The sequence below is a fragment of the Anser anser genome (assembly GCF_964211835.1).
Source record: "Anser anser genome assembly, chromosome: 7".
Taxonomy (NCBI): domain Eukaryota; kingdom Metazoa; phylum Chordata; class Aves; order Anseriformes; family Anatidae; genus Anser; species Anser anser.
The window spans coordinates 9,087,215-9,113,342 of NC_139727.1; the positions used below are offsets into that span (position 1 = coordinate 9,087,215).

At 38.0% G+C, this 26,128-nt stretch overlaps 1 protein-coding gene across 8 annotated transcripts in view; it reads left to right on the top strand.

Moving 5' to 3' along the window:
• Positions 1-26,128, top strand: part of SH2D4B (SH2 domain containing 4B) — a 119,803-nt gene that overhangs the window by 54,458 nt on the left and 39,217 nt on the right. For 6 of the 8 annotated variants that reach the window (XM_083843860.1, XM_083843861.1, XM_083843859.1 and 3 more), the window contains 3 exons: positions 13,056-13,215; positions 14,342-14,489; positions 23,646-23,790. In XM_083843860.1, the coding sequence (XP_083699986.1) occupies positions 13,115-13,215; positions 14,342-14,489; positions 23,646-23,790 (394 nt within the window). In that variant the 5' untranslated portion in view covers positions 13,056-13,114. Of the gene's footprint in view, positions 1-5,105; positions 5,149-5,883; positions 8,305-13,055; positions 13,216-14,341; positions 14,490-23,645; positions 23,791-26,128 lie in introns of those variants that run through there. The other 2 variants (XM_083843857.1, XM_083843862.1) reach the window with 2 other exon arrangements.

Consider the following 26,128-nt stretch of genomic DNA (forward strand, 5'->3'; position numbering starts at 1 on the left):
CTATCTCACAGCTATATTCACTATATAAAGTGTTGCTTATGTTAACACACACCTATGGTAGAAGTCTTTGCTTTGAGTACCTCAATACAGATGCATTATTGGATTCAATTGTCAGACTTCTTATTAAAGCTGCTGAGCCTTACCAAATGCCAAGTATATCCAGTTAGATACTTGACAATTTAAAGACTGACTAAAGAAATGTGTTTCAAAGCAAAACTAGTTTTCAAGACTCACTTGAAGCAAAGGCCTTTATCAAATGTTTCTAGAGTAAGTAACAATGGTAGCCTTAAAGTAAGGGAGGAACATTCAGAATAGCCTAACAAGCAGTAGAATGAGTTTAAAATGGCCCCTTACAGATGACAAGGTGGAAGTTGGGAAACCTAATTCTGTTTAATTTCTGTTTTCTTCATTTTAATGTTCTTACTGTGAATAGCTCTCCTCTAAGAAGGATGGCATCAAGGTAGCTTCTCTCATACAGCACAATAACCTTGTTCATTTTGATTGATTTGTTGCTGAGAAAAAAATTGAAAATGCAGTTCAGATCCTTAAACTAAAACACCACTATATCATTGAGATAATCTGCATTATTCTCATTCTTTTAGGAAGACAGATGCAGAAAAATCTAACTGCAAAAATATTTATGTAATGATTTGTCATGGTGTTGACATCTAAATTTCCATATATAAACTATGCATTAAACCTGTTCAGCTTCCTACTACAGGAGGCCATTTTCTGGGTAATTAATTTTCTGATTTATAAAGAATAAGAGAACGAGGAAAAGAGCAGCAGGGTAACCTGTAGATTATATTTGCTCTGATGAAAGTAGTCAGGTATTTGCATAGAGTAAAATTTCACAACGGCACATTTCCATTTTACATTTTACCTTCTTAAATTGCCAATTTGAGTTATTCTTTAGATTTGACTTTTACCCAAGATGAAAACATTCCACTTCCTTCAGAACCATACTAAAGAACTGATCTTACAGAAGTTTTTGAGACAGATCTATTGGAATTAAAAGTTTGAGGATTAAAGTCAGGCATTTGCTTCCTCTGAAAATGTATTTTGACTTCCATGATCTCATGTGGGCGAGTTAAAAAAGATAACTTCCATCTTCCAGGCATGCTGGTCATTAACTGTACAGACACGTGTGACTGATTTCTGTTATACAGTTCCATAATATAATGGTAAATGGTCTCACAATGGAGCTACATTCTTGTAAAGAAAATGTGCTGTAAGTCAACCAGAAATTGAGGGTATAATGCGGGAATTACTGTGTAATTCCATTGCCTATATAACTCAAATGGTCAGAGCAGATGGCTGTAACAACCCTTTCTTATGTTAAAATATGTGATTCTTTTTTTTTTCTAAAATACATTAAGAATCAATTCTTTTTGGAAATTCAAACTTTTTACAGTTTTTTCTTTCCATTGGTGTATAAGCAAGTATCTAAACATTCTCCCCCAGCTGCACAACAAAGAGTATGGAGTATTTTTTCCTGTTCAAAATTAGTGGCTACCAGGAAATTTGGAAGTACCACAATTATATGTTCTTTATCCTTTTGAGACTAGGGGATTTAAACAGTTTCACCTTCAAGATGTTGTTTTTGACACTGCATGACACAGGTTTTGTGCTGGTATTATTTTGCTGAAGTCAGAAATTACACTGGCTTTATAGAAGCGTTTATGGAGTACAGAATTAAAGATCTTTGTAGCCTGACACATAGTAGAAAACAGAAGTGAGACTTTAATATCTAGCCCTAATGCTGTGCTGAATCTCAGGATCACTCAAGCATAGCAATCTGCTAGCTGAATATGTGATTTTCTAGTTTACAGAAAAATGTGTACGTTTGTGAATATGAAATAACATTTGCATAAAATGATTATTTTTTAGTAATTTACTCTGAATTACCTCTGAAGGACTATTTCAAATCCTTCAATTTTTCTCATAGCCAGAATAGCTACATATGAAACTCTTACCTCACCTCTTTGGGATGTGATAGGGTGAGACAGAGCAAAAGGAATTGGTAATAATGGGCGCTTCTCTAATTAAAAATGCTCCAAAAAGTTCTGGGGCTTGATCTGGAGTCATGTACCCCAATTGGTACAATTCTCCATCAGTTCAAGAGCTTACCTGCTATTCTATGTGCAAACCCAGCAGCAAATAAACAAAGGTGGATTTTTCAAATTATTGTGGTGAAGGTGAATCCAATTTTGATTTTCTGCAGTGTCTTGAGGATGAGGGCTCGAAACTCACATAAGCTTTCAAGAATTTTCTGTGAAACCCATGTCCAAATCATCTGGAATTTCAGTTGAGGTAAATCCGTGAAAATACTGGGGTTCACCTGAGGTGAGGAGTGGTTACACGTTCCTGAGAGGGCTCCTGGCACTGTCTCTAAGAGTGAGATGTGGAGCTGGCTGGTGAAGTGCTCGCAGCCCGAGATGCCTTGGCTGCTGCAGACTGTCAGGGCCACCCTCCTCCAGCGTGCCTGAGTGTACTTCAGGATGGAGTACTTCCATGTCATCTGTGTCTGGGAAGTCCTTCTGATCTGAAACAAAGAAAGCTGCATCATGTAACTAATGTGCCATGTGTAAGGCTTAGATGTGTTGTCTTATAGAAATCACAAGTGCAGAGCTGGGAAAGAAAAAAGTGGCGTCCAGAGGCCAAATAAAAAAATTGGCCTTGCTTTAGATTTAAAAACCATCCACATGTTTAGGGAATGCTGCTCAGTGTGATAACATTTTAACTGTTCGGAATCTAACTAGCAAAGACCCGGAATCTACAGCAATTTTTATAGAAGTGCCACTGAATGAAGATTGTTTGTAAATGTCCTATTAAATACTAAGACACTTGTTTCTTAGTTTGTGTTTGGTTTTAGTTTTGTTTTTAAAATAAAAATAAGCTCCAAACATAAACTAAGATTATGTAAGTTGTTGAGAGTGTTTAGCAAGCCAAATTGTGTAACGTGTGATTTGTCTTAGTCTTCGTGTCTAAAGAAAATCATATTAGCCTTTCTCAGTAACTGCAAATTGTGCCTGCTTTTACGTTTGGATCGCTTGGTTCATGTGTCTTGAGAAAAGGTCAAAACTGAGATTTGTATCAGATTGTGCCAATATTAAAGAAATCATTTCATTTTGGGGGTGAATTAAATGTTTCCAGGTTGTTTAACAGTTTAAATTTCACTGCCTTTTTAAAAACAAATAAAACATTACTTCTTCAGAATGAAATATTTCCTTTAGGAAACAGTGAACTGTTCTGGCATTTTTGCTGTTTGTACCTAACATACATTTGTACTTTTTATAAAAGATATTAATAGATTTTCAGCATTGTTTGGGTCCTCCTGAAATGACAGTATTTAGTGAATTTATTCAAAATTACAAAAAACAAACAAACAATTTTTTAGCTTTTAGTTTGACTCCTGGCTTGAACTGAAAGAGCTTCAAAAGCCAATAGGGTTCTTGAAATTGAGGGGTTAGTCTCCAGTTTGTTTTTAAAATTACTGCTGGGCAGATCTTTCAGGGACATATCTTCATTGTGATAAAACAGATTGCCTTTTCTTGTGCTAATATCACTAAGGGAAGCCTCCTCAAAAGTTCAAGATCCATTTGGGATTTGCTCAGTTGACTGACAGGCAGCTTTGCAATTTGCAAAGAAATACCTTGATGCGATTAGGCAGGAGCCCTTTAACCATGATAGACGAGCTGGGACTAAGTGAAGGACGCTGCCAGGTTGGATTTTGACTCTCATGCACCATCCAGAGCTGTCAGAATACCCAAAATGAGATTTCAAAACCTATTGAACACTAGGTAGCTGAAGGACAGCCATGTGGTAGAGAAGACAGTGCTGGACTGCTGCTACATATTCTGACATTTACTTGTTGTGAACTACAGCTCGTGATGTTCAGACAGGAGCTATTTGTAAACACTGTTATTTACCCATCCTCAGCAAGTGTAGCTGGGAGAAAATTAGGTAGGCTTATCACAGCATGGGTAAAAAATAATTTCTTTATCTAAATGACATTTGTGTCAGAAAATTATTGGAGAATAGATGAAGTGATTTGAAAGCAAGTATTTCAGATATCCCAACGGGATAGTTGGAGGATACATCACAGTCACGTGTGAAGGCACATGTGTGTGTGTTTCAGTGTGTGCATGTAAGGGTGAGTGGGTGTACTATGACATTTTTCTACATTTCTGAGATAAGAAATGTATTCCTCATTTATACTAAGTCTTCTCAGTGCCCTGGTAATGCTTAGCCAAGACTTGGCTAAGAGTACAGAGGTGTGCTCCTGCCACTGTTTGTTGTCTCTTTCCCTGTATCGTCGGGTACAGGTCTCACCAAAAACATCAGAACGGAGTATTTCCGAAATTTTTGGTCATATGTGGTCTTGAAACCTGTAAAGTCCCATCTTTTCTTTTCAATTTAGAGATGACTGAAAATGTAACAAGAGAATATTAGAATAATTTTAATTAGGGGATTGAGCCAACTAATTTGAAATAATTGGAAATGCTTTAATGTAGCTTTCACAACATGTATAGCAGCTTGTGATATGATGCGGTTTTGTTACTAGTAGATACCTTGGGGCCAGAACTCAGCTGCTCAGAGCTCGTGCTGAGTATGACTGTGTACCGAGGTATGCTTGAACAGCAGCTTCGAAACTGCTCACTTCTCTGAAGCTGGGGCTAGAAAGAGACCCCCAAATGCCATATGACCTAAATATGCACCAGATGGAACAAATCCAGAGGGACTTCTTGGCCCTCCTAGGATTATCCATAAGTCTGTGCTTTTTAGTCTCATCCTCTGCCCTGCAGCTGACTTCTCTGTTTTGCAGAAAAAGAGCAGAATACTGCTGACTACCTGGCCCTTATTTCACCCAAGGTTTCTCTTGCACGTGTGCAGTCCTCAGCACTCCCACTGTCTGAAGCATCTGCATCAGCTGCGTTCTGAGAGAGGCTACTGGGTTAACTGAGTCATTGGCATGGAGACAATTCCTGTGTTTCTTTGCTGCATGGTGTTGCTGAGCCTGTCGGGACACGGTGGTTGCAGGCAGGCTTTCGTGTACGTACTTGTACTCTGGTAATGATATGAGGTTGTGACTGGTTGCAAGCTCATGAATACTTGATATGGAAAGAGAGCAGCACTGCAGCCAAGGTGAGAGTGGGATTCACCCAAGCTAATTCAGTATTTCCTTCCTGATTTTGCCAGTTTTTAGCAAGGCATTGGGTTTTGATAGCAGGATTTGGAAGACATAGGAAAACTTGATGTATTCATCTAAGCAGTAGGTTTAGCCAGACACTCAGGATAGTTCATTAACCTTCAAATCCACTCCTGTGCTGTGGTGCTGGAAGATCTCACTGTAGCAGTATAGCTCTCCCTGCTTTGGTGGTCCTGTGTGCCTGATAAAAGGAGTCAGTGCAGACCTGACATGCTGCATTACGTAGGGGAGTCTGGTGCAGCAAGCGATCCACAGGTACCAGTTCATTCCGTGGCAGGGAACCCTTCTGCTCTGAGTTTCCATCCATCCTCGAAGTAGTCATGCAGATTTGTTTTTGTTTATTGTCCAATGGTGGGTGAACCTCGATGCTTTGCAATAGCTCTGTGCGAGTAAAAAATCCTGCATATAGCTTTTACTGTTTACAAAAGGTAATTGAGTTTGGGAATCAGAAACTACAGTGTTATGTTATAGCTTTTTTTTTTTTTAATGAATGAAAAATAAATCAAATGAATGCTACCGATGTGAATGAATTCACAATGTTCCAGTTTGATCTGTTATGCACCTGCATTTTTATACCATTTATAATGAAAGGGACATAAAATGGACAGATGAGATTACCACTAGATTGTAGTTCATAGAGTTACAACAGTGTCTTTAAGAGTAAGTTATCTCCTGGTTGAAAGGGGGCAAATTATAAAATTAATAGGTGTTGCAGTGCTCCTTGGCCAGGGAGCCAAGAAGATATTTGGGATATACTAGATAGAGACCAAATAAATGCTAGCTTTTTTTTTTTTCTTCCTTTTTTTTGTTGTTTTGTTGTTGTTTTGTTTGCACTATGCAAACCTTGAAAATGCACCATGTGGTATCGCAAAACCACTTACCTCTGAGTGTTATGTATAGTTATCTTTGCCACATTTGTTGATTACCATAGTCTTATTTGAATAACTGTTTCCTTGCTTAATGTTTGCTCTCTTGCAGTCACTCTTCCTTTATTTGATCCTGCAGGGGTATATTGCAGCGTAATTATTTCCATGGTAACAAGCTGTAATTCCATAAACATAAGATTGAGTTTGTTATATGATCGGGAAGCAGCTGGAGAGCCATGAAGGCTGATTTTTCAGCAAAGCTGAGATCCAGCAATCCTTGTTGATATATTAATGTAAATCAGTTGAATTCTTCTCCCCTTGCAAATCCTCCTTTAATCAGAAAGGCACACGACACAGTGTTGAAACTGGAGAGTGCGTAAACTGAAATGTTGGGGGGCTGCTTGAGAAGTTTAGAAATTTTCCCCATTTTGTTGTTGCCTTGAGGGTTAGTTTGAAGTGACTGATATTTTGGAATGTATTCTTGGAAGGGATGGGTTCATGGTCCTGTGACTATTAGCAAGGGCAGACTGCAGAGTTAATTATAGCGGATCATCAGTTTATTGTGGGATTATGTTGCTTTCATTGCTTTCATCATTATCACCTAATTATTCTATATGTATTTTAATGGATTTACAACAGTTAGTGTTTGGAAAAGTGCATTTTGTCCTTTGAACGATCTCAGAAACATTCGCAGTAATAGTTCCTGGGTTTTCCGTAGAAAGAAGTGAAATTGTGTGTATATTGGCGTGTTTCTATTTTAAAAAAAATAAAAAAAATATGTGTAGGGGGTAAGCTCAAGGAACTGAGAACAGCCTCAAGCTCACAACATCTTCATTTTCATCTCAAGCAATGTGTTTCTAGTACATGTCCTGTAGCTCTGAAACTCTGAATGGAATCTCATCTACCCTGCTGACTATGAAAATTCAAGCTTCTATCTTAAAGAAGACATAAAAATTGTTTATTCAGAAAGCCAAGAGTAAAATCTCATGTAAAACACATTGTGCTTAGACCAAAGTATACCACATCTATATTCCTAAAGAACAACAACAACAAAAGTACCCCACAAGCTGCATTTATCTCTGAATGACAAAGGCAGATCAGGCTGATCAGCTTGATGTCAGCAGTGAATGCTCATGCAGCCTATTTCAAATGCAGAATAAGTTTCAGGAGCTTTCTTCTAGTGCAGGGTGAGAAAAGAAAAGGAAGACTTTCTAAAGACTGGGTCAGAGGATATTTATGTGACTACAAAGCTTTCCAGCTAGTGAGGAAGGAGAGTCAATTGCTGTCACAGAGATCTGTAGCTTCCAAGGGGGAGAATGATGGTGGGAAGCCAAACGTCAGAGAAACAGGAGAGTTCATGGAAATAACAGACTTTTTCGTAGAATCATACAATATCTTGAGTTGGAAGGGACTCACAGGGCTCATTGAGTCCAACTCCTCGCTCCACACAGGACCACCCAAAAATCAGACCCTATGTCTGGCAGCATTGTCCAAGTGCTTCTTGCACTCTGTCAGGCTCAGTGCCGTGACCACTGCCCTGGGGAGCCTGTCCCAGAGCCCGACTACCCTCTGGGTAGTCCTTTTCCTAACATCCAGCCTGACCCTCCCGTGAGAGTTTTTTTTGAGAAAGTTTAAGCAGATTTTGAATGCCGTTCCGTGTACCTGAAATTATAAATAAGCGATCTTCTGATTTTCTGAATTTGCACTTGACGTGGCTTGTAGCAATCCCCATGCTGCAAAGGCAAGGGGGACTGCTGGCACTCGGCGTTTTGCTGGGCTGAGCCGGCAGCCTGTGGCTAAGTAACAGCACAGCTGGGAGGCTTGACACCAAATCAGGCCTCTAATGGTGCTTGGAGCCGTTCCCTTGAAAGCCCTGGAGATCGATCACAAACAGGAATTGTCGGGGATGCTGCTGGAGCTATTAAAGCCATGACGAATGAGCTTGGAGGAAGGAAGCCGACTCCAGCAATACTCCCTTTGCTCTGATTACTGCTATTTTAAGGCACTTTTAATTAGAAGCATGTGTGAAAATAAAGCCAGATAAAGCCCCAAACTCTCATTAAAAAAAAAAAAAAAAGGCAGACAAACCCAAACCATGGTTCTGCTCCTCTGTCCCAATTAGCAGAGCACCGAAAGGTGTAGCTCTCCTTTATGTACTTCCATTTGTTTTAAGCCTTGGTCACAGCATGGAAGCCTTAGCTGATGCGAACTGAAGCCTTATTTAGTGTAAGCAATGCCTGCAGTGGGATTCCCCTCCTAGGCACCTTCACGGGGTGTTTTTCTCTCTCCTCCAGCACTGCTGGTGGTGGTCATATTTTCTGGCACCGCTCAGCCGTGGCAGGAACAATGCGCTGCCTACACCAGGGATTCCCTGAGGGTAGCCCAAAGGCCGAGGGCAGCCCCTGGTGCCCTATAGCACAGCCCGTGCTCACACCCCAGCTCCACGTGTGTGTGTGTGTGTGTGTGTGTGCAAGGCTGACAGTACTGCTAGTAGAGACTAGTAACTCTTACAGGTGAGACCCTTGAGTTTACTATTGCTCTCCAGGGCCTTGTTTTATACTTACACTGCTTTTACAGAGGTCTCCGTATAAATACAAATAAACAGAAAACATGATTTGCTATTACTTTTGATTGTGTGTATGCATCTGTGTTTCTATGTGCAATTTTGTGTTACTGTTGCTGCATGTTGTAGGTCTTCTAGAAAGTTTTCATTGTGATCCCTTTGTGCTGCATATTTAGGATACTTGATTCTTCATTTGTCTGGTGTAAGTAGCAACGTACAGAAATCTGCTGATCTTGAAGCTGTGTAGGTGTAGGTTTGGGGGGGCTCCATGAGAGGTGCTCATTCACAGAGGAGTGAAGAGAATGGCAAGAAGTAATGTTGTCTTCTTGTGGTGCTACAGAGTTGTTTTAGACAAAAATATGGTAAAACATTATACCTAATAAATAGCTTGCCTGAACAGTAGAGATGGAAAAACAATTTGGTAAATTAAGTACATTTTCCTGATAAGGCAGTTTTTGTTTCTATAACACTTTTATTTCACCTCTCCCAACCAGACTAATTTTGATGTCCACTACTTCCTAATGGTAACTATTCACAGCCTGCCACAGTCTCTACAGGAAAAGAGAAGTACTTTTGTGGTCAAGGCACCAGACTGGGACTCAAGAGATGTGAATTTATTTCCTGATTCTGAATTAGGTTTTGTTCCTGGGCTCAGAAGCCTGCTTCTGAACAGGAAAAATGAGATTCCCTTGCCTCTTTCTCACCTAGATTTCAAATGTATTTAGTCAGGACCTGTATTTTTCTTTAGATTTATTTGAATTTTTATATTTCAAAGTTGTTTCATTTGGAAATATATATAAACAGGATATCTTTTTTTTTTTTTTCAGAAAAATGTTATACTTGAAAGGTATCTTAAAGCAGAAATTGTTTTATTGTAATTAGCCCTCGATAGGGTAATTCTACGGTTGCAAAGCAGACAACACTAGTTTCCTAAAAATATTAAGGAAAAGAATTCTCTGTGCTCTCAGCTTGTTTCTTGCCATTGGTTCTACAGTTCTAAAGTGCAAGCCCAGCATTGTTGGTCCAAAAGATCTGGCAGTGACACTGTGAGGCTGCAGATGCCTCTTGTATGGCAGGAATGCCATTTTCAGTGTCAGATCTTCTCCCTGAGTTATTTCTTTTCCTGACCACTCATCATTTTTGAATGTTACTTTGTGCTAAGAAACTCCTAAGTTTTATGGTCAGGTTGTGCAGAAAAGCCCATGTCCAACTTTATGGGGAGTGTAGGTGGTGTAGTTTAAGGAAAGCTTTACATGGGAGTCATTCCTTGAATTAAAGTAGAATGGGATTTGGACGTGGAAAAGTTTCTGTCGTTCTAAAGAAAAATGTAAATAAAGGTATATATGCTCAAGCTGATTTTTTTTTTTTAATTGTACATGCAGAGGTCTGTCTGTTTAATACTGAAGCTTTAATTTGCCAGATTGATAGTGTTTTAATCTTTCAATTTGAACTATGGATGTATATACAGCAGTATACTCTATTGTAGTATACAGTAGTTAGCGCTGAACTAAAAATATGTTACACTAATGTTTTCAAAATAGTTTACTACTGTCTACTGTCTGTAGCTTTAGAAGAGAGATCCATTGCTTTAAAAGTAACAAAGAGAACAATTTCTCAAAACATGTCTGCAAATCAACTATTTGTTTTAAGAGGCTGGGTAGTAATGGATAAGTTGTGTCTCTGAGAAACATATTAATAATCCTTCGGCACAGAAAAACTGGGAAAAAAAAAAAAGCAAAGATAAAATATGTCTACTCACCTGAGATTTTTTTTTTCCTCCCCCTCTTTTCATCTGGTAAGGTCATTAATGAGCAGAAGTGGTGTCTTGAAACAGTAGCAATGTTTGGTATCTGTGTGTTATGATACAGATACATTAAAATGTTTGGGATGTTTTCTTTAAAGCATTAAATAAAGGGGAATAAGTAGGATATTCAGGTTTCTCCCAGGAAAGAGGTCATCAGACCCTTTTAATGCAACAACTGTCAATTGTCACATGGGATCAGTACTCCTGGGAAATTGTTCCATGCTTCTCAGGATGCTTCACCATGAAAGGCAGTAGGTGACAGCCTTGGGAGCACAAACTGATATGGCCAATCCGTTCTTGGTAGACTGTTTTCAAATGCTGTATCAGAAAAAATACGACATAAATGTTGTACTAACACTGGAAAACAGAAATGGACAGCATAGGAACCACAATAAAATGCATTCACATTTATATCCTGAGACGTAATCTGATAGACTGTGAAAGAGCAAACGCTTTTGAGAGTTATTGAAGGAAAACATTATTAGCTTAATCAGTACTACTAGGCCAACAGAGGGAATTCTTACAAATCATGTTTTCAAATTTGATGTAGAATATCAGCTTTCATTGAGAGATCTGATATGTTCATTGCCTTCGGTTTGTATTGTCAACACTTGTGAGTGTGGGTGGGTGCTGGCGGTGCCCGCTGTCAACAGCCCTGCTTCATTCTCTTCTGCAGTTTTCTCTCTTCAGTCTGGGATGTCAAAAACACCTTATTGATTGAACACTAGGAGACTTAATCTGGTTAAGAGGATATTGTCCTGTTGCATAATGGCAGGTAGCTGAAGGTGGTGAGAGTAGCTATGTTGATGTGAGCAGAGAAAGATGTGTCCAAAGAAAGGCAACAAAGCTGGTGAAGGGTCTCTAGACCTTCCAGAACAAGTCTTAGGAGGAGTGGCTGAAGGAGCTGGAGAAAAGAAGGCTCAGGGGAGGTCTTATAGTACTTGACAATTACCCTAAAGGAGGTTGTAACAAGGACGGGATTGGGCTCCTCTCACAAGCACCAAGTGCTAAGATGAGGGGAAATGGCCTCAAGTTGTGCTAGGAGATATTTAGAATGGATATTAGGAGAAATTTCATTACTGAAAGGGTTGTGCGGCATTGGAACAGGCTGCCCAGGGAAGTGGTTGCGTCACCATCCCTGGAGGTCTTCAAGAAACCTGTAGATGTAGAACTTAGTAGCATGGTTTAGTGGCGGACTTGTCAGTACTAGGTTACAGGTTGGACTAGATGATCTTGGAGGTCTTTTCCAACCTGAATGATTCTGTGGTTCTAAGTAAAAAGACTGGAGATGCAGACTAGCCATTAGGTTAGGACCAGGTTTCTTTTAACTCCTCCTGGAATGGTTGGAGAAAAACTAGCTAGGAAAATGGTGGACCGTCCATTTCTTCATGTTTTCAGTTGAGACAGGAGGCTTTTTGGAAAATAATATGTGGCCACACAGAATTTACTGATCTCAAATATGAGGGCAAGAGGGTGAAACCTCGTGCAACGAAATATAGAGGAAGTGAGATGAACTGCTGATCACTTGTGGCCTTTCAGTCTGTGCTCTCTGAAACAAATTTGTTGTCTATCTTGGCAATAATCTTTGTGGTGGAATGTCCTTTTGTGAAGAACAGTTTCAACATATTAGCAAGACATAAAACAAAATTGGATGTGTAAAAGGTGCTTCCACTGATTCCTTCCTATGAATCTCAAAAATGCATAAAAGTACCTGAGTTAAATATACAAACGTCAGGTAGTATATATGACTTAAAATGTATTTGTACAGGATCTGATTTAGTGCCCCTTGTAGTCAGCTGGAAGCCTTTAGCCGACTCTTGGATGCGAAGGCTCACCAAACATCTATTTTGTAAGGAACACACAAGTTTTTCGGTGTTTTAAAAGTACTCTGTCAACACAGTAAAAATAGATTTTTGCATGGTCTCTTTTATGAAAACTGAACCAGAAACGTAATCCCTATCAATTGCCTACTAGAACAGAAAAGCTTCTGGAGTTGAGTGGTACACTCTGAGTGCACATGCTTTCTGAAGTTGCTCCTTCATACAGTGGGAGCAGGAAATTCCTGTATTTTATTTTATTTTATTTTATTTTATTTTATTTTATTTTATTTTATTTTATTTTATTTTTTAGTTTATTGAGTGGTTGTGCAGTTGAAGTCTTTATATGCTTGACACTCCTAATTTTCTGTGAGCTGAAGCACTGCTAGATGCATAATGTCATTGAATATTTTTATTTCCATTTCTTTTCCATTCTCTTTGTTCATCCCTTGCTGAATTAAGCAAGAAAAAAGTACACTTTCAGCAATGAAAAATTGATCATAATATCTAAATTCTGGGGAATGTTTGAAAATTAATATATAAATATATTTTTGTGGAACAATGAGTCTTTAAAAATTATATGGTCTGATGTGTACAAACCCTTTCTGGTGGGTTGGGCAAATCTGAAGATTTCATCCAACCTCTTGGTGATGTTTTGCTCTGAATTGTAAATTGCAAGCTTAATGTTTCTAAATTACAGATTTCCTGTCTGTTCATCTATATTTATGAAAAAGTTTGAGCTAGTACTTACGTCTTTTTTTTTCTTCTTCTTTTCTTCTGGTGACTGTTGTAGGTGATGGAAAGCATGTGCAGTGGCTACGTGGGAAGGACGGTGAGGTCTGGGTCTGGGTTATGGGAGAAGCCCCGGGCGACAAGCCATATGACCAGATATCAGAGGAGCTAATAGCAGAACGAGCCAGGCAACAAGCACAGAAGGAGGCAGAGGAGCTATGGTGAGGATTTAAGAATCTGAATACAGGGTTCACTTGGAATAATAGGAGATACGACCTTGTAGGAAGGTGTCAGGCAATGGTGGGTAAAAACTGGTATGTATGTCTTGTGAGCATTTCTTTCACTTGTTCTGACAATTTTTAAGGATGTGAAAAATTGAATTTTATTTTTATTGAGTACCGAAAAACAGAAATCTTCTTCCACAAAAAAAATAAAAGCAAATGTTTTTATTTTGGGGAATTTTGCTAAACCATCGGCCAGTATGTCAATAAATAAAAATGAAACAGTCTGGTTTTGAGATGATTAAATTAGTAATATTTGTTGCAGCACACATCTGTGCCCACAATGGGGATTTTGTACATAGAATTGTTTTTGTGATTGTTTTAATGTGCATATTGTTTGTATTAGTTCTTATCCCAGCAGTTCAGAAACTGATTACAAAAAGTGACATGCTGGTGTTTCAAGCAAGGCTTCTTCCAGCTTTGGGAGCAATTCAAAATTGTTTTGAAGCTTGATGCTGTTGGGAAGTAGGCCACCTGCCTCTTGCACTTCCTTTTGCAGTACAGTGCTCAAAAGTGACACTTTAAATACCAGATTATTTTGTATTATTCCCTTTCATATCAGATTCTTCTTGCTTATACTGATTGCATACTTAAGCAGAGTTTAAAAGCTTCAACCTGTGCTCTGTGTTCTCTTTAGGTTGTCAGTACTAATAAACACTCTATTGTTAGAATTTGGCAGGTGTTATCATTGATATTTGAGAGACAATAAATTCCTGATCATGGTTTGCTAGACTGACAGGAAAATCTATGTTTTCAGCCAGGGAATGAAAGATATAGGGTATGAATACAAAACATCCAAGGAGTATTTCTCTAATTTGGAAGATGCTATATTAATTGGTCACTTATCAAAAATTGAAAATGTCTCCTTTCTGGATGGTTTCCTCAAATCCAGTTCATGCTAGGTCTCCTGTTAAATACAGTTTGACTTTTTCCTTGTATATTTCCATGATGTCTTATGCTAATTATATGTTGCAACCAGTGATCTGTTACTGACTAAAATTTGATCCCCAATTTAGAAAAAAACCAGTGTCTTAAATTATTTTTATTTTCAAATTATTTTTTGAAGGAGACAAAAAGAAGCTGAAATTACAAAGAAATTCCGGGATGCTATGGCTCAAGAAAAAGCCAGAATAGTGGCAGAAAAATGGAAAATAGAAATAGAAGATCGGAAAGCTGCCAAATTGGAGGAGGAAAGAATTCAGGAGGAGTTGAAGGTTTGCATAGAATCATATTTAGCTTTTTTAATAGTGTTTTTATAGAGATTCAAAGTTCTTGTCACCTTCAGTGTATGTTTATTAATATGCTTTAAGAACCAGAGTTGTAATTTTTCATCCTGGAATATGAAAATAGCTACATGGTGTTCACCAGAACAGCTGGGTGAGTGATGTGAAAAAATTACATATCTCATTCAAAACTGTCAGGACAATCAAATGGGTTATTCAGCTCACACATTAACAGAATTGTTCAGTCAGCTGTACTGAGTGAATCACACTGGGGGAAAAATGTACGATTGTGAAATATATCTTTTTCAGCTAGTTTGTCTGAACATATTTAGTGTATTTTATGCAGGTTGCTCACATATTTAATTTAAAAATTGTCACTATTTTCATTAAGGTAATGAGGGGTGGACCTTTCTCCTACTTGACATGCGGGAACAGCCCAGTTGGCTTAGCTGCAAGAAGTTCATTTACCTGATTTTTATTGACTCCATCATGAATTTTCCATGAACTCAGTTATAGTGCATTAACATTAGTTTGGAATAATATTTTTCCACATTCTCTTATTGAAAATAACCCTTTGGAAACAAAACAGGAAATGAAGGCCTATGTGTCTTAACTTTCATATTATTTTGTCATGATAAAAACTTGCTTAAAGATGATAAAATAGAATTGTCTTAGTGTGCAGAGAAATCACCACAGTCTCCTGAGTCTGGGATGTGTACTGTGATGTGTACAGGACAAGACTGGTGCTGCTGGGTTTCCATGGAGAAAGCCTGCAGCAAAGTGCGACTCCTAGGAGGTCTGCATGCAGTGACTTCGTCTGCATGCCTCTCTCTGTCCCCTGCTGCCAGCTTGCTAATGTCTTTCTCTTCCTGGGATGGTGATTAAAGGTGAGGAAACTGTGGATGGAATCCCCCTCCTCATCCCTGTGTAACGGGACAAATGCTGAAAAACTCAGTGTTTGTTTATGTGGTTTGATTACCAGCTAGAGTCAGCAAGTTACTTGTTATTTTGCACACTGTGGGACTGGGATTTGAGGGTGGCAGTGTAGCACAAAGCAAGGGCAGTTCCTGTAGCTTCCTCGGCGCAAAGTTGCTGATTTACCTTTGCGCAATTAATTTGAATTCATAGGAGAGAACAGGGCCTTTGAAATTTGATGTCAATGAGTAATGAAACTATACCTTTCAAGTGGCTTTATTAATGTATGAATAATGAGCAGAGCAACTAATTAAATGCTCCTTCCTCTGCTTTCCGGAAAGCAAAGCCCTCTTGAACAAAGACCGATACAGGGCTGTTCACTTGTATCTCTGTGGTTGATTTACAGTGCGCTTGATGGGGTAAATGTCCACAAGCTCACTGTAGTTCTTCTGTTTTAAAGAGATTTTTTCAAAAAGCTGGATGAGCAAATTATGAAACTTCTAGAGGCCAGCAGGCATATTTTTTTCTATTAAGGAAAACTGATCTTCTACAATTCTAAAAGAATGCCACCGAATTCTGCTCGTTGTCATATTGATGGAAAGGTAATGTCACAGTAGCATCTCTGCCCACCAGTTTATTTAATCTGAGTTGACTTTCCTTGTCCTTCCTCTTTTACTCCTTTTATAAATGTGCAGTGAACGAAGTACATGAAATATTTACAAGCTCTCATTCCAAGAATAAGAGGAAAGGTACCCAGACAGGAAGGTTATACTGCTGTCATCTACCTCCAACTGCAAAAATGGAACTAGAGATGTTGGGAAGAAGATGAATTAATCAGTCTACTCATGTATGACTGCAATCATTGAAATCATGAAGAAATGTACCTTTCATGAATGATTCAGGGTGTGGAATGAGATGCAGATCAGTTAGCAAGCCCACTTTAACAGGTTTAAAATATTTAATGCACTGGTAGTCATCCTTCTGTGATGATGACCAGACTGCCGTTAAAGTAGTCTCCAAAACTGGGGAATGAAAAACTCTGTGTCTGCTAATGCTTCATCCTCTTGAAACATTCTGACTTGGGAGATTGAAACTCTGTCTGTTCTGCTGATGTGTTTAATTTCTAACTGCATTGTATTGCAAACTCTCCTTTTTAAAACACTTTTATGCCTCTTGACTTATCATGAGACTTTAAAGCCGTCTGCACTAGATAAATGATATCTCACATATCAGAGTGAAAGATGATTCCTGTTTCCTCTTCCAATGCTATTGGAAAAATATTGCATTCCTTGGTGTTTCTTAAGCAGAAACGCCTTTAATTTATGGTGCTAGAATATAAATGTTGACTGCTCTATTTTTGCAGTTTGAGGACAGCTATTGTTTTATGCACCTATTGCAAAGGACAAATAAGAGAGCCAATTACTGTCATTAATCTTTTTGCAAATTCACAAAGGCTATGAGATCATAAGCATCATTTCCTACTTCTATCAGCTGCTGTCATTAAGAGTCCTGAACAATGTGCAGAGCAAATTAAAGGTATGAGCCTCAGCCAGCCAGGGGAGAATGGTATCCTTCAGCTACCTTTAGAAATAGGAGATTCTCTCAGTTCTTTGTGGTCTTCATAAAGCAAGAAAATATTAATAGTAAAGAAATATCTTTATGCCAACATCAGATACCTGTCAAATATAATTATATAAGCACAGTTGACAATAAAGCTAGATTGCTTCTTAAAAATTCCATGTGTGTTAATCAAAAGTGGCATATCAATTTTAACGGCATTGTGTTTCTTCATGCATAAAAAAATATTTAGTGGGAGTTGTGATGACAGTGGTGCTTATATAGAAATAATCCTTATTCTTTTGATAGGCAACAAGAGAGTAACAGTGTGTGATAATTTCCTGCCACAATTTTTTCCTTTTTATTTGAATTGAAGAAGTTTATGACCTTTAATTCCTGTTGAGATTGTGGTGAGCGAAGTGAGCTTTTTAAAGGTGTGAATCCAAGAGTTTCTATGTCCTTGCTGTCTTCATTCTCATGAAAGAAGACAGGCTTAGAAACAACCTTCAGAGAAGAAAAAGAGTAATTAGGGCTCCAGGTAAGGAAAGCATCTCTAATAAGGATAGGTCGTACTTAATAGAAAGAACACACTTTGTCCCATTGACCTGAATGAGCTTTCAACGCATGCCTGAGTGCTTTCCTGTGCCCAAAAGTACTGTGGATCTGATTCTTCAGATAGCTGCTGCCAGGTGTAGGGATTAGGAATACAGTAGAATGTCACCATCAAAATTTACAGTACTGTGGACTTACAACATAGCAATGAGCATTCTGTCCTGATCTGAAAAAAAAAACCACAACCACAAAATCACTTGTTTCCAAGTAAATATCAAGCACCTGAGCGGGCCTGTTGTTATCTTTAAGTGAAAATAAGCTGTAATTTTGTCTCTGTGCTTTGCTGTGCCAAGAAAACACTGAACTCCCAACAACGGCATATTTAGAATCCAAGAATATGACAACAGCTTCTTGCTGGCATTTTGCACCCAACTCGTTCCAAAAATCCAATGGGTCCATTCAGTCTCAATTGCAATAATTCTGTAATGCTTCGTTTTGTGCTCTTTTGTGAGACCACGGTTCAGAAATTATTTTCTTTCTTTGTAGTTGCCTCTTTAATAATGCTGTTTAGTTTCTGCTGGGAATCAGATCTTAAGGTTTTCCTATCCTACATGTGAGGAACTGTGAGGAATATTAACTTTAAAGAAAAATCTTTTCCCCAGTGACTTCAGTAATGATTGTGCTGCTGAAGCCACTGTCCTTTTTCTGGATCTCTAGTAAAAACCAGCAAAGCTATGACATTTCCCATGGGCAAATGGGAACATCTGAGCCACTAATGAGGATAGTTTACGTATCAAGAATTCAAACTGTGAACAGTCCCTAAGATGCAGGGATAAACTCTTAGGGGATTGTCACTGGATCTATGGCAAGTTACCCAAGGAGAGTCTGCTCCAGCACATGTAATAAATCTCACATGTCTCCTGATCAGCAACAGTTCTTACCTTTGTTTTGTACCTCAGGTAAATGAGGCCCTTTGTGAACCAGAGTACGATGCTGGCACCAGCCCATATGAGCTATATGTGAATAGCGTGTCCTGGGGCATATTGGTGTCTGAAACATGACTTTACGTAAAGCATGGCTGCATTGCTGACATTTATCTCCGTGCAAATTCATGCATGGACCAGTGAAGTGATGCAAACGCAGTGTTTGTTTCGAGACACTGGTAGTAGAGAAAATAAGTTTCTGTAAACACTTTTCTTTCTGAGGCATGCGAGAGAATTTTCTCAGAAAAAGGCTGTCAAGCAACTGGACATATTTCTGCTGGTACTCACTCACAGCTCTGCTGGAAACTGCCAGGTGGGTTTGTGGAGAATGCTGATCTCTGAATTCGGTCCTGCTGTGTCAGCCTTGCTGACAGCAGACTGTTCTGGAGCCGGGGCCCTGGGTTTTTCAGATTCCCTTATTCAGAGCTGGGAGTCCTAAGGACTCAGGATGAAGGCAAGCTGTGCTCTCTGCTCCGTGGCAGGTGGCCTGAATGCCCGCCCTGGCTCAAGGCCGACTGCTGAAGGGTTGCAGGAGCTTCACAGCAGCTCGCATGCAGCAGAGCGGCTTCAGCTCTCAGGAGAGCCAGGGACACTTCCTGACAGTCTGAAGCATAGAGGGAATCCCAGGCATCCTTTGCTTCAGAGAGGGCTGCTGTACCAAACATGTTGGATAGGCTCTGCCCCGAGTGGGGTGGCAGTCGTTCAGCTGCCCCGCATCCTGCAGGGCTCCCCAGAGAAGCCCTGAGAGCCTGAGCAGCCAGAAGCTCAGTTTTCCATCGGAAAACAATGAAGTGATGTGTTTTGTCTTTTCCCCAAGGCATTTTAAAAATCTTCCTGCAGCAGAAACTGAATACTGACCTAATATCCTCTCATCTGCATTGGACCGAAACATTAGAAGCTAACCATAGCTAAGATTAAATATTATTTAGAGTTGGCTGTAGTAGAGCTATCAAACACCGAGAGACGCGCATTTACAGTAATAAGTAACAAGTCTGTGGAAAGTGCTCAAATGCCAGAGGCTAGATAAGATCATTTAGCATGTTCAAATCCTCCAGTGGAGTTAAAGCTGGGGAGGATTACTGCAGCCTATTGAATTGCCAGTATAATTTGTTGCAGCAGGTCGGTATTTCTTGGCAATTTGCAACCATGTACTGAATTGTCACCTTCCTAATTATTCTGGAAGAGCTGGGAGGGTCACGGCACACAGTATAATAGTCACTCTCAACTGTCAGGCAGGAGGTGATGTTTGTAGATTATTCTAGCTCTTTACTTTCAGCTCTAATGGGCAGGATAGGGTTCACAGGGAAAAGCAGATAAACTGGGTGCTGTTGTTTCTCCAGTAGAGTATATGTGGAAAGTTCAATTATTGTTCATTTTAAATAATAATGTACACTTGTTATTCATACTTATCCAAAGGATTAGTTTTCTTTCCTGTGTCATGCTAAGAAGTGTCATTTCTCCTCACCATTAGCGGTTGCAAAACATACTTACACATGCATTCATGAGCTAATTCAAATAAATATTATTTACAATTTAGATTTCTATAAAAAGGAAAATGATACAAAAACTTTTGTGAATTCAGAGTCAAGTGGCAGCGTTGAATGTGTTTTTTTATTATTACTATTATTCTTTTTGCTATTTCTTTGACTCGAAGATCCTTATTCTCACTCAAAAAAAGAAAGAAAAAAGTACAGCTTTCTTAGGCACTATTGCTTTTCGTCAAGAACTCTAACTGAATTCTGTTTTTTTAGGTATTCTCATCTTTATATTACAAATTCTTCAACAGCAGCTGCATTAAAAAAAACAGCTTGTGACAAATCTCTTGTGGGATTCAGGGAAAATGCTGTGGGATGGATTGTTTTGTTTGTTTATTTTGGTTTTGTTTTTATTTATTTTGTTTTTTTTTCATATTTAGTTTACTTTCTGGTGCTTTCTGGTACATCTGGTGTGAGATGTTGAATAGAAAACATTTTGATAACCCAGAATTACCTCTTTGTTGGTCTGTCTTCCTGAAAGGACAGCCTATACATACTGGATTTTTTTTTTTTTTTTTAAGCACTGAAGCTTGGTGAATAAATATTTTCCTCATAAGAATAAACAATTGATTGCTTTTTCCAAGAAGGGATTGAAAACATTTACTAGCAACTGAAATATGAAAACCCTAATTCTATGGGTTATATATAAAGAGAATTTATTTGTTTTTATTCTGAAGAAGCTTCTGGGCTTTGAAATCAGTGCTTCCTAGAAGCATTGGCAATTTTAAAATAATGAATTGTCCACTCACCTAATCTTTGTAGGACTCAGGAGATAACAATGGGAGGATAATGTTAGAAACAATCAAAGATTCAAGCATTAAAATATGAAAAATGGACTGAAGAATAATTTCAGGCTTTTCTATTGCAGAAATAATAAGAGTAGCCTAAGTTATTGTTCATCATATGTGTTAGAAAGCTATTATTGACTACACAGGTACATCACTACTAATAATCAATATTTCAGGTCTTTTGATTTGCTTTAGTAGGATCAAAGAGACATCCTCTGGCATAAACTGGTGGCATTCAGCAGAGCCTAATGGAGAAATGTTGATTTATGTTACTTAAGGAAATGGAAAAATCGTTGAATTCTTCCAAAGGGTGTAGATTTGCATTTGTTCCATTTTCCCACTCTGAAGATGATGTTTGATTGTCACTGCTTAATTGCTTACTACTTTTCAGTCTTTTTGAATTGTCAATGGACAAACGCATTTAGAGCTGTGTCAGCTGGCTGACTATTCAGAAGTAAACCACCCCTGTGAAACTCAAGGCACCTGTCCTTGTCTATTCACAGTTAGATTTACGCTGTTATTTCCATATTCATGCAAATATAATGTGTCATTCTTCCTTAAACATGCCATTGTGATTCCTGACCAAACGACCAAACAGTCTTGATTCCGTCTGCTGTATCAGGCCCTCATTGAGCTTCCAGGGATCACAGATATAAACAATATTGTTTGCTTTGAAAAGCTGTCTTCTGAAAAGAAATAGAATTGTCTTTTAAATCCAGGTTCATGGTTGACAGCAACAGATAACTTTTGCAGAGCTGGAGAGAATTAGGGGTTAAAAAAAACAAAACACAAAACCTTTTTCTCACAATGGTGGATAAAAAGTTTCTTGTTTCCCAGACAGGTATTCCAGACATCAGTTTCACCACTGGAAAAACACGTATGAGTGTCACTCTTATAGGTGTTAAACACCAACGTTGTTTGGACAAGCATATTACTATATTGAGATCGCTTTTCCTATTTGTCTCCTGCAGGTGTTAAGATAGGACAGACAAACTTCAAAGGAGTACTTTTCCAATATATTATAAAACAAAATGTATTTACTGGAGTAAAGGGTTAATCCATATATACCTTTACTGAATTAATATAGCTTTTGGAATAGTTCAGGCCCTTTCAGCCTAAAATGAGGCTGAAATGTTTGTTACAATTCACATAGTTTGAACTTTCATATAAGTAGCATCTTCAAACACTGAACAGGAAGAACCCACATGTGGAAAATAGGTGTCTAAGACACTTTTCACTGGATTATTGGCAACATCGTGAAAGCTCAGTTGTGCATCTTCTGAACGCACAAAGTGTGAGTTTAGAGCATACTAGAAGTCAGTTTTAAGCTCCATTTTTTAAAGTCTCTCCACTCATATTTGTAGTACCTGTTAAAATAGACAACGGATTGTTAGGGTCATGCTGTGAATCCTGCTGTGATGAAAACTATGAAGATATCCAACATACCACATTTATTTACAAAATTAGAAAGTATGCCCTTCCACAAAGTTTGCTGGGCACAAGTATGATATGAAGGAAGCTAAATGTGTCTGATTCCCCTTTGAAAGAAGGAGCAATCTCATCTGAACACAATTTTCAGAGTTTATATCACACGATGCCTTAATAAAAAAGAAATTACTGGTGCAAAGTCTGTACTTAAGAGCTGCTAGCTGAAATACATCAGCTCAGGTGGTTGATCAAACAAAAGTTGGTGGATTTGAGGAAGTTGTTTTCCAGTTTAAAGCAATCCTGTTTTTTTTTCTTTCTTTGTGTTGAACTACTGCTGGTCCTCTTGCAATAAAACATTAAAATCCCACCCAAAAGAAACAAATTAGGAAAAAGCAAAGATCTTATGAAGTCCTACTTCTGTCCTTTAACAAACAAATGTCGTTTAAGGAAGACATATATATATATATATATTTAACTTCTTATTCATAAGTTTGTTACCTAAAAGGTTATAGTAGTGTTTCCATTATAAATTTCATTAAAGAGCCCTGTTCTTATTGAAATAATTTTGTACACAGCATGAAGTTCAATTTTGTTGTCTTTAGAGATCAGTTGAACAATGAAATTGGGAAAATTGATAAAAAAAAAAAAAAAAGAAAAAAAAAAAAAAACAAAAAACCACAGATGTGGATTCCTATTCCTGCACTAACTAAGCAGTTGAGTTATTGATAGTATCTGGAAGGGCAGCTGTAGAGGTACTCCATCACATTTCCATCTCCTTTAAGATCTTCTTGCAAGGGAACTTATGTGTATGTTACTTTTAGTTGATTGGTGTGTACTGAAGGATCTGGCGTTTCTTCCAGAATGTAATGGTCTTGATATTTGGAGAATGTTATTCTCTGTGTTAGTATTGATGACACATGGTGACAGTTGCTATACTGAGAACACCAGGAAATCAGCTTCTGAATTGTACAGATCCTGTAGAAGATGTACGTAACTCTACAGTGAGAGTGATGCCTCCAGTGGGAGTACATGTGGACTGAAAACAAGCACTGCTTACGAATTGTAGGAGAGCACAGGCTCTGGTGCCATGTAATGAAACATGTTTTCCTTGTACATTTCAGGTCTTAGGTACTTAGATATTCCTTGTTGCTGTGATATTTGTGCATCTCACAATATAAGGATGTTGTGACACATTTTTCTCAGAAATTCCATAAGAGGTAAAAAGTTTCTATTATGCCTATTTGTGACAGGTGAGAAACCCTAAGTCAAAAGAAATAGGGATTTTTCAAGGTAACATAGTTACTTTGGGAGGAAACAACTGAATCAGTGTCCTAACTTTTGGCACATTCTTCCTCTTTAGCCACTTCTGTTTTACTTCATTTTGCTTAGAAAAGAGAAGAAGAGGAAAGACAAAAGGGTGAAGAACAAATAAGGCAGCAGGAGGAAATCCGAGCAAAAGAGCTGTATTTGAGCCTCAAGCAAGCTCAGCAGCACAGTCAACACAGTGATGATGACCAGGAGTGGGAAGAACAGTGTGAGTAAAATTACCTTCACAGGATTCATGTATTTCTAAAAGTCTGCTTCTATTTGCTTTTAGAGTGGAAGGAGTGTTGTGACAGATCTCTTATACCTAGAGCAATGAAAATGTCATATTATTTTGCAGGAAATCACCGACACGCTCTTACAAATGAAAGTTGCTATGAGTTTACCAATTTCACGTTTCTTTCTGAATAAGAATCTATGTCAATGCCTTGGAAAAAAATGTAATGTACCCATAACAGTGACTGAGATCATTATTTTTTGTCTAATGTAATTTTGGCTTAGTAGTAATAATTCTGGACACACTTATTTGAACAGCTTGTCCTCAACTATCTCTGAAGAGGTAAAATCTGTCTTCATCTGTATTTTAATTCCTTCCATATGGTGATGGGGTCAAGCTATGATTTCAGCACTCAAACTCACTTCATTTTGAAGGATTACAGTAAATAACACTTAGATTGTTGCCCTGAAAAAAATACGATGATGTTCTCAGTGTATGGAGATTCTGTTTCTTTTTAATCAACCTGAAATTTTTTATTGATATCATCATCATGATCTATTTAAAAATATATTAGTGTTTTTTAAAAACCTGTAAGGAACAGAACAACTATATGACTCTATGTTTGTATACACACTGCAGATAAGGAAAAGCCCACATCATGGTAATAAGGCATACTTAATAAGTTACCGTGAATAAAAAGCAAAATGTCTACTTTATCTGGAGTCTATTGTATAACTAACTTTAGAATTAGGAAATTTATTTGCAGTAAGAATTGAGTATTTTTGTTGGGGGGAGAATATTTTTATTTCCCACAGCTAAACTGATTTGATTACTTTGCAGAAAAAGAAAATGTGATGTTTGGAAAGTTTTAGCTTTATTTAGGGGATATTAGAGTTTAATCAACTAATACTGAAAATAGAGCTTTAGAGAGCTGACAGAATGTGTGTTGCATGAAATACCTCACGAAGTAGGAAAAATATTGCTGTAGTGTAACTTATTTCCTGACAAAAGTAAAAGTAATGTTCCAAAATATGTGATGAATTTATTTAATGGTTTTACTACTCATTTCAGGAGTTCCTAAAGACTAGTTACTGAAGTCGTATTACCTGGGATTGATATAATAACTAATCATTCTGTACAAAATTAATTAAATTTATATAAGATGTACTGGTGCCATTTTCCAAGCTGGTAGCATGGTATGCCCATATTTGATCAATAAAACTTCTGTATATTGCACTGTCAATAAGGAAAATGTAATTGTTCTCTGGAGAATTATCTAAATCCAGGTGTATGTGCTTATTCTGAAAGGAAAAGTGATGCTTTCTATATTTTGAGCATTTAACAGCAGAGTAAGTTAGGTCAAAAATAGTCTTTAGTTTTCTAGAAAATGAGGTCTTGTCAATTAGCATCAGCTGGCAACCTATCATACAGGATGGTATTGTGTACTTTAGGATTTCTTTGATGGTAGATAAGGAAAGAAAATACATTTTCAACTACATTAGAAAGAAAAAATCCAGCCTATTTTTATACTGAACTTGGCAACAAAATAAAATACTATAAACTTCACTAAAAATAGATATAATTTTCTTACTATTGCAGTTATTTTACTTTTATGTATTAAAGAGGTAACTGAGGTTTTGAAATTGTTGTTTCGGTTTTGTCAAGGAATGCAGGTTGCGGAGGGACAGATACCAGAAATACAATAGAGAAATTATGGGAAGAGGTAGAAAGAAAAGGAACAAGCTATGAAACGCTTTGACCATGTTTCTGTAATGGCAGTCTGTGTCAGAACACTTTCAACTGCATCATATGCTGACCGATATAATCTACAACCAGTATTTTTTGTTGTGTAAGCTTTGTTTGGAGCATTCTCTATGCTTTGAAGGAATTCTAAATTATTGGTCCATCCTTTGTCACCCTCAGTCTCTATACTTCACTACTTATATTGATGTGTGGTTGTGGTCAAAAGGATGACTGACTGCAGCTTGTGTACTTTTGATACCTAGCGTGGTCACCCATAATAGTGCTGCTGTGGCAAAACAAAAGGTCAGCACCATCTAGCTGGTTGAGTTTTGCAGCCTACTATAAATTCTGTGCTGTCACAGTTTATGCTGCTATCAGGAATTGATTTAGCATTAAACTAACTGCAGACTAATGACTAGAGTGTATCATGTCCTTGTTTATCCTCTTATGCTTATCTCAGTGTCTCAATTTATCCCAGTTGGTTTGAGGGCTTAGAACTGCCTTCCATTAGCAGATGGCTGTGACAGTTTAAGATATGAAGATGCAGTGTTTAGTGCCTTAGCTGAAACCAGTTCCTGCACTGGCTTAG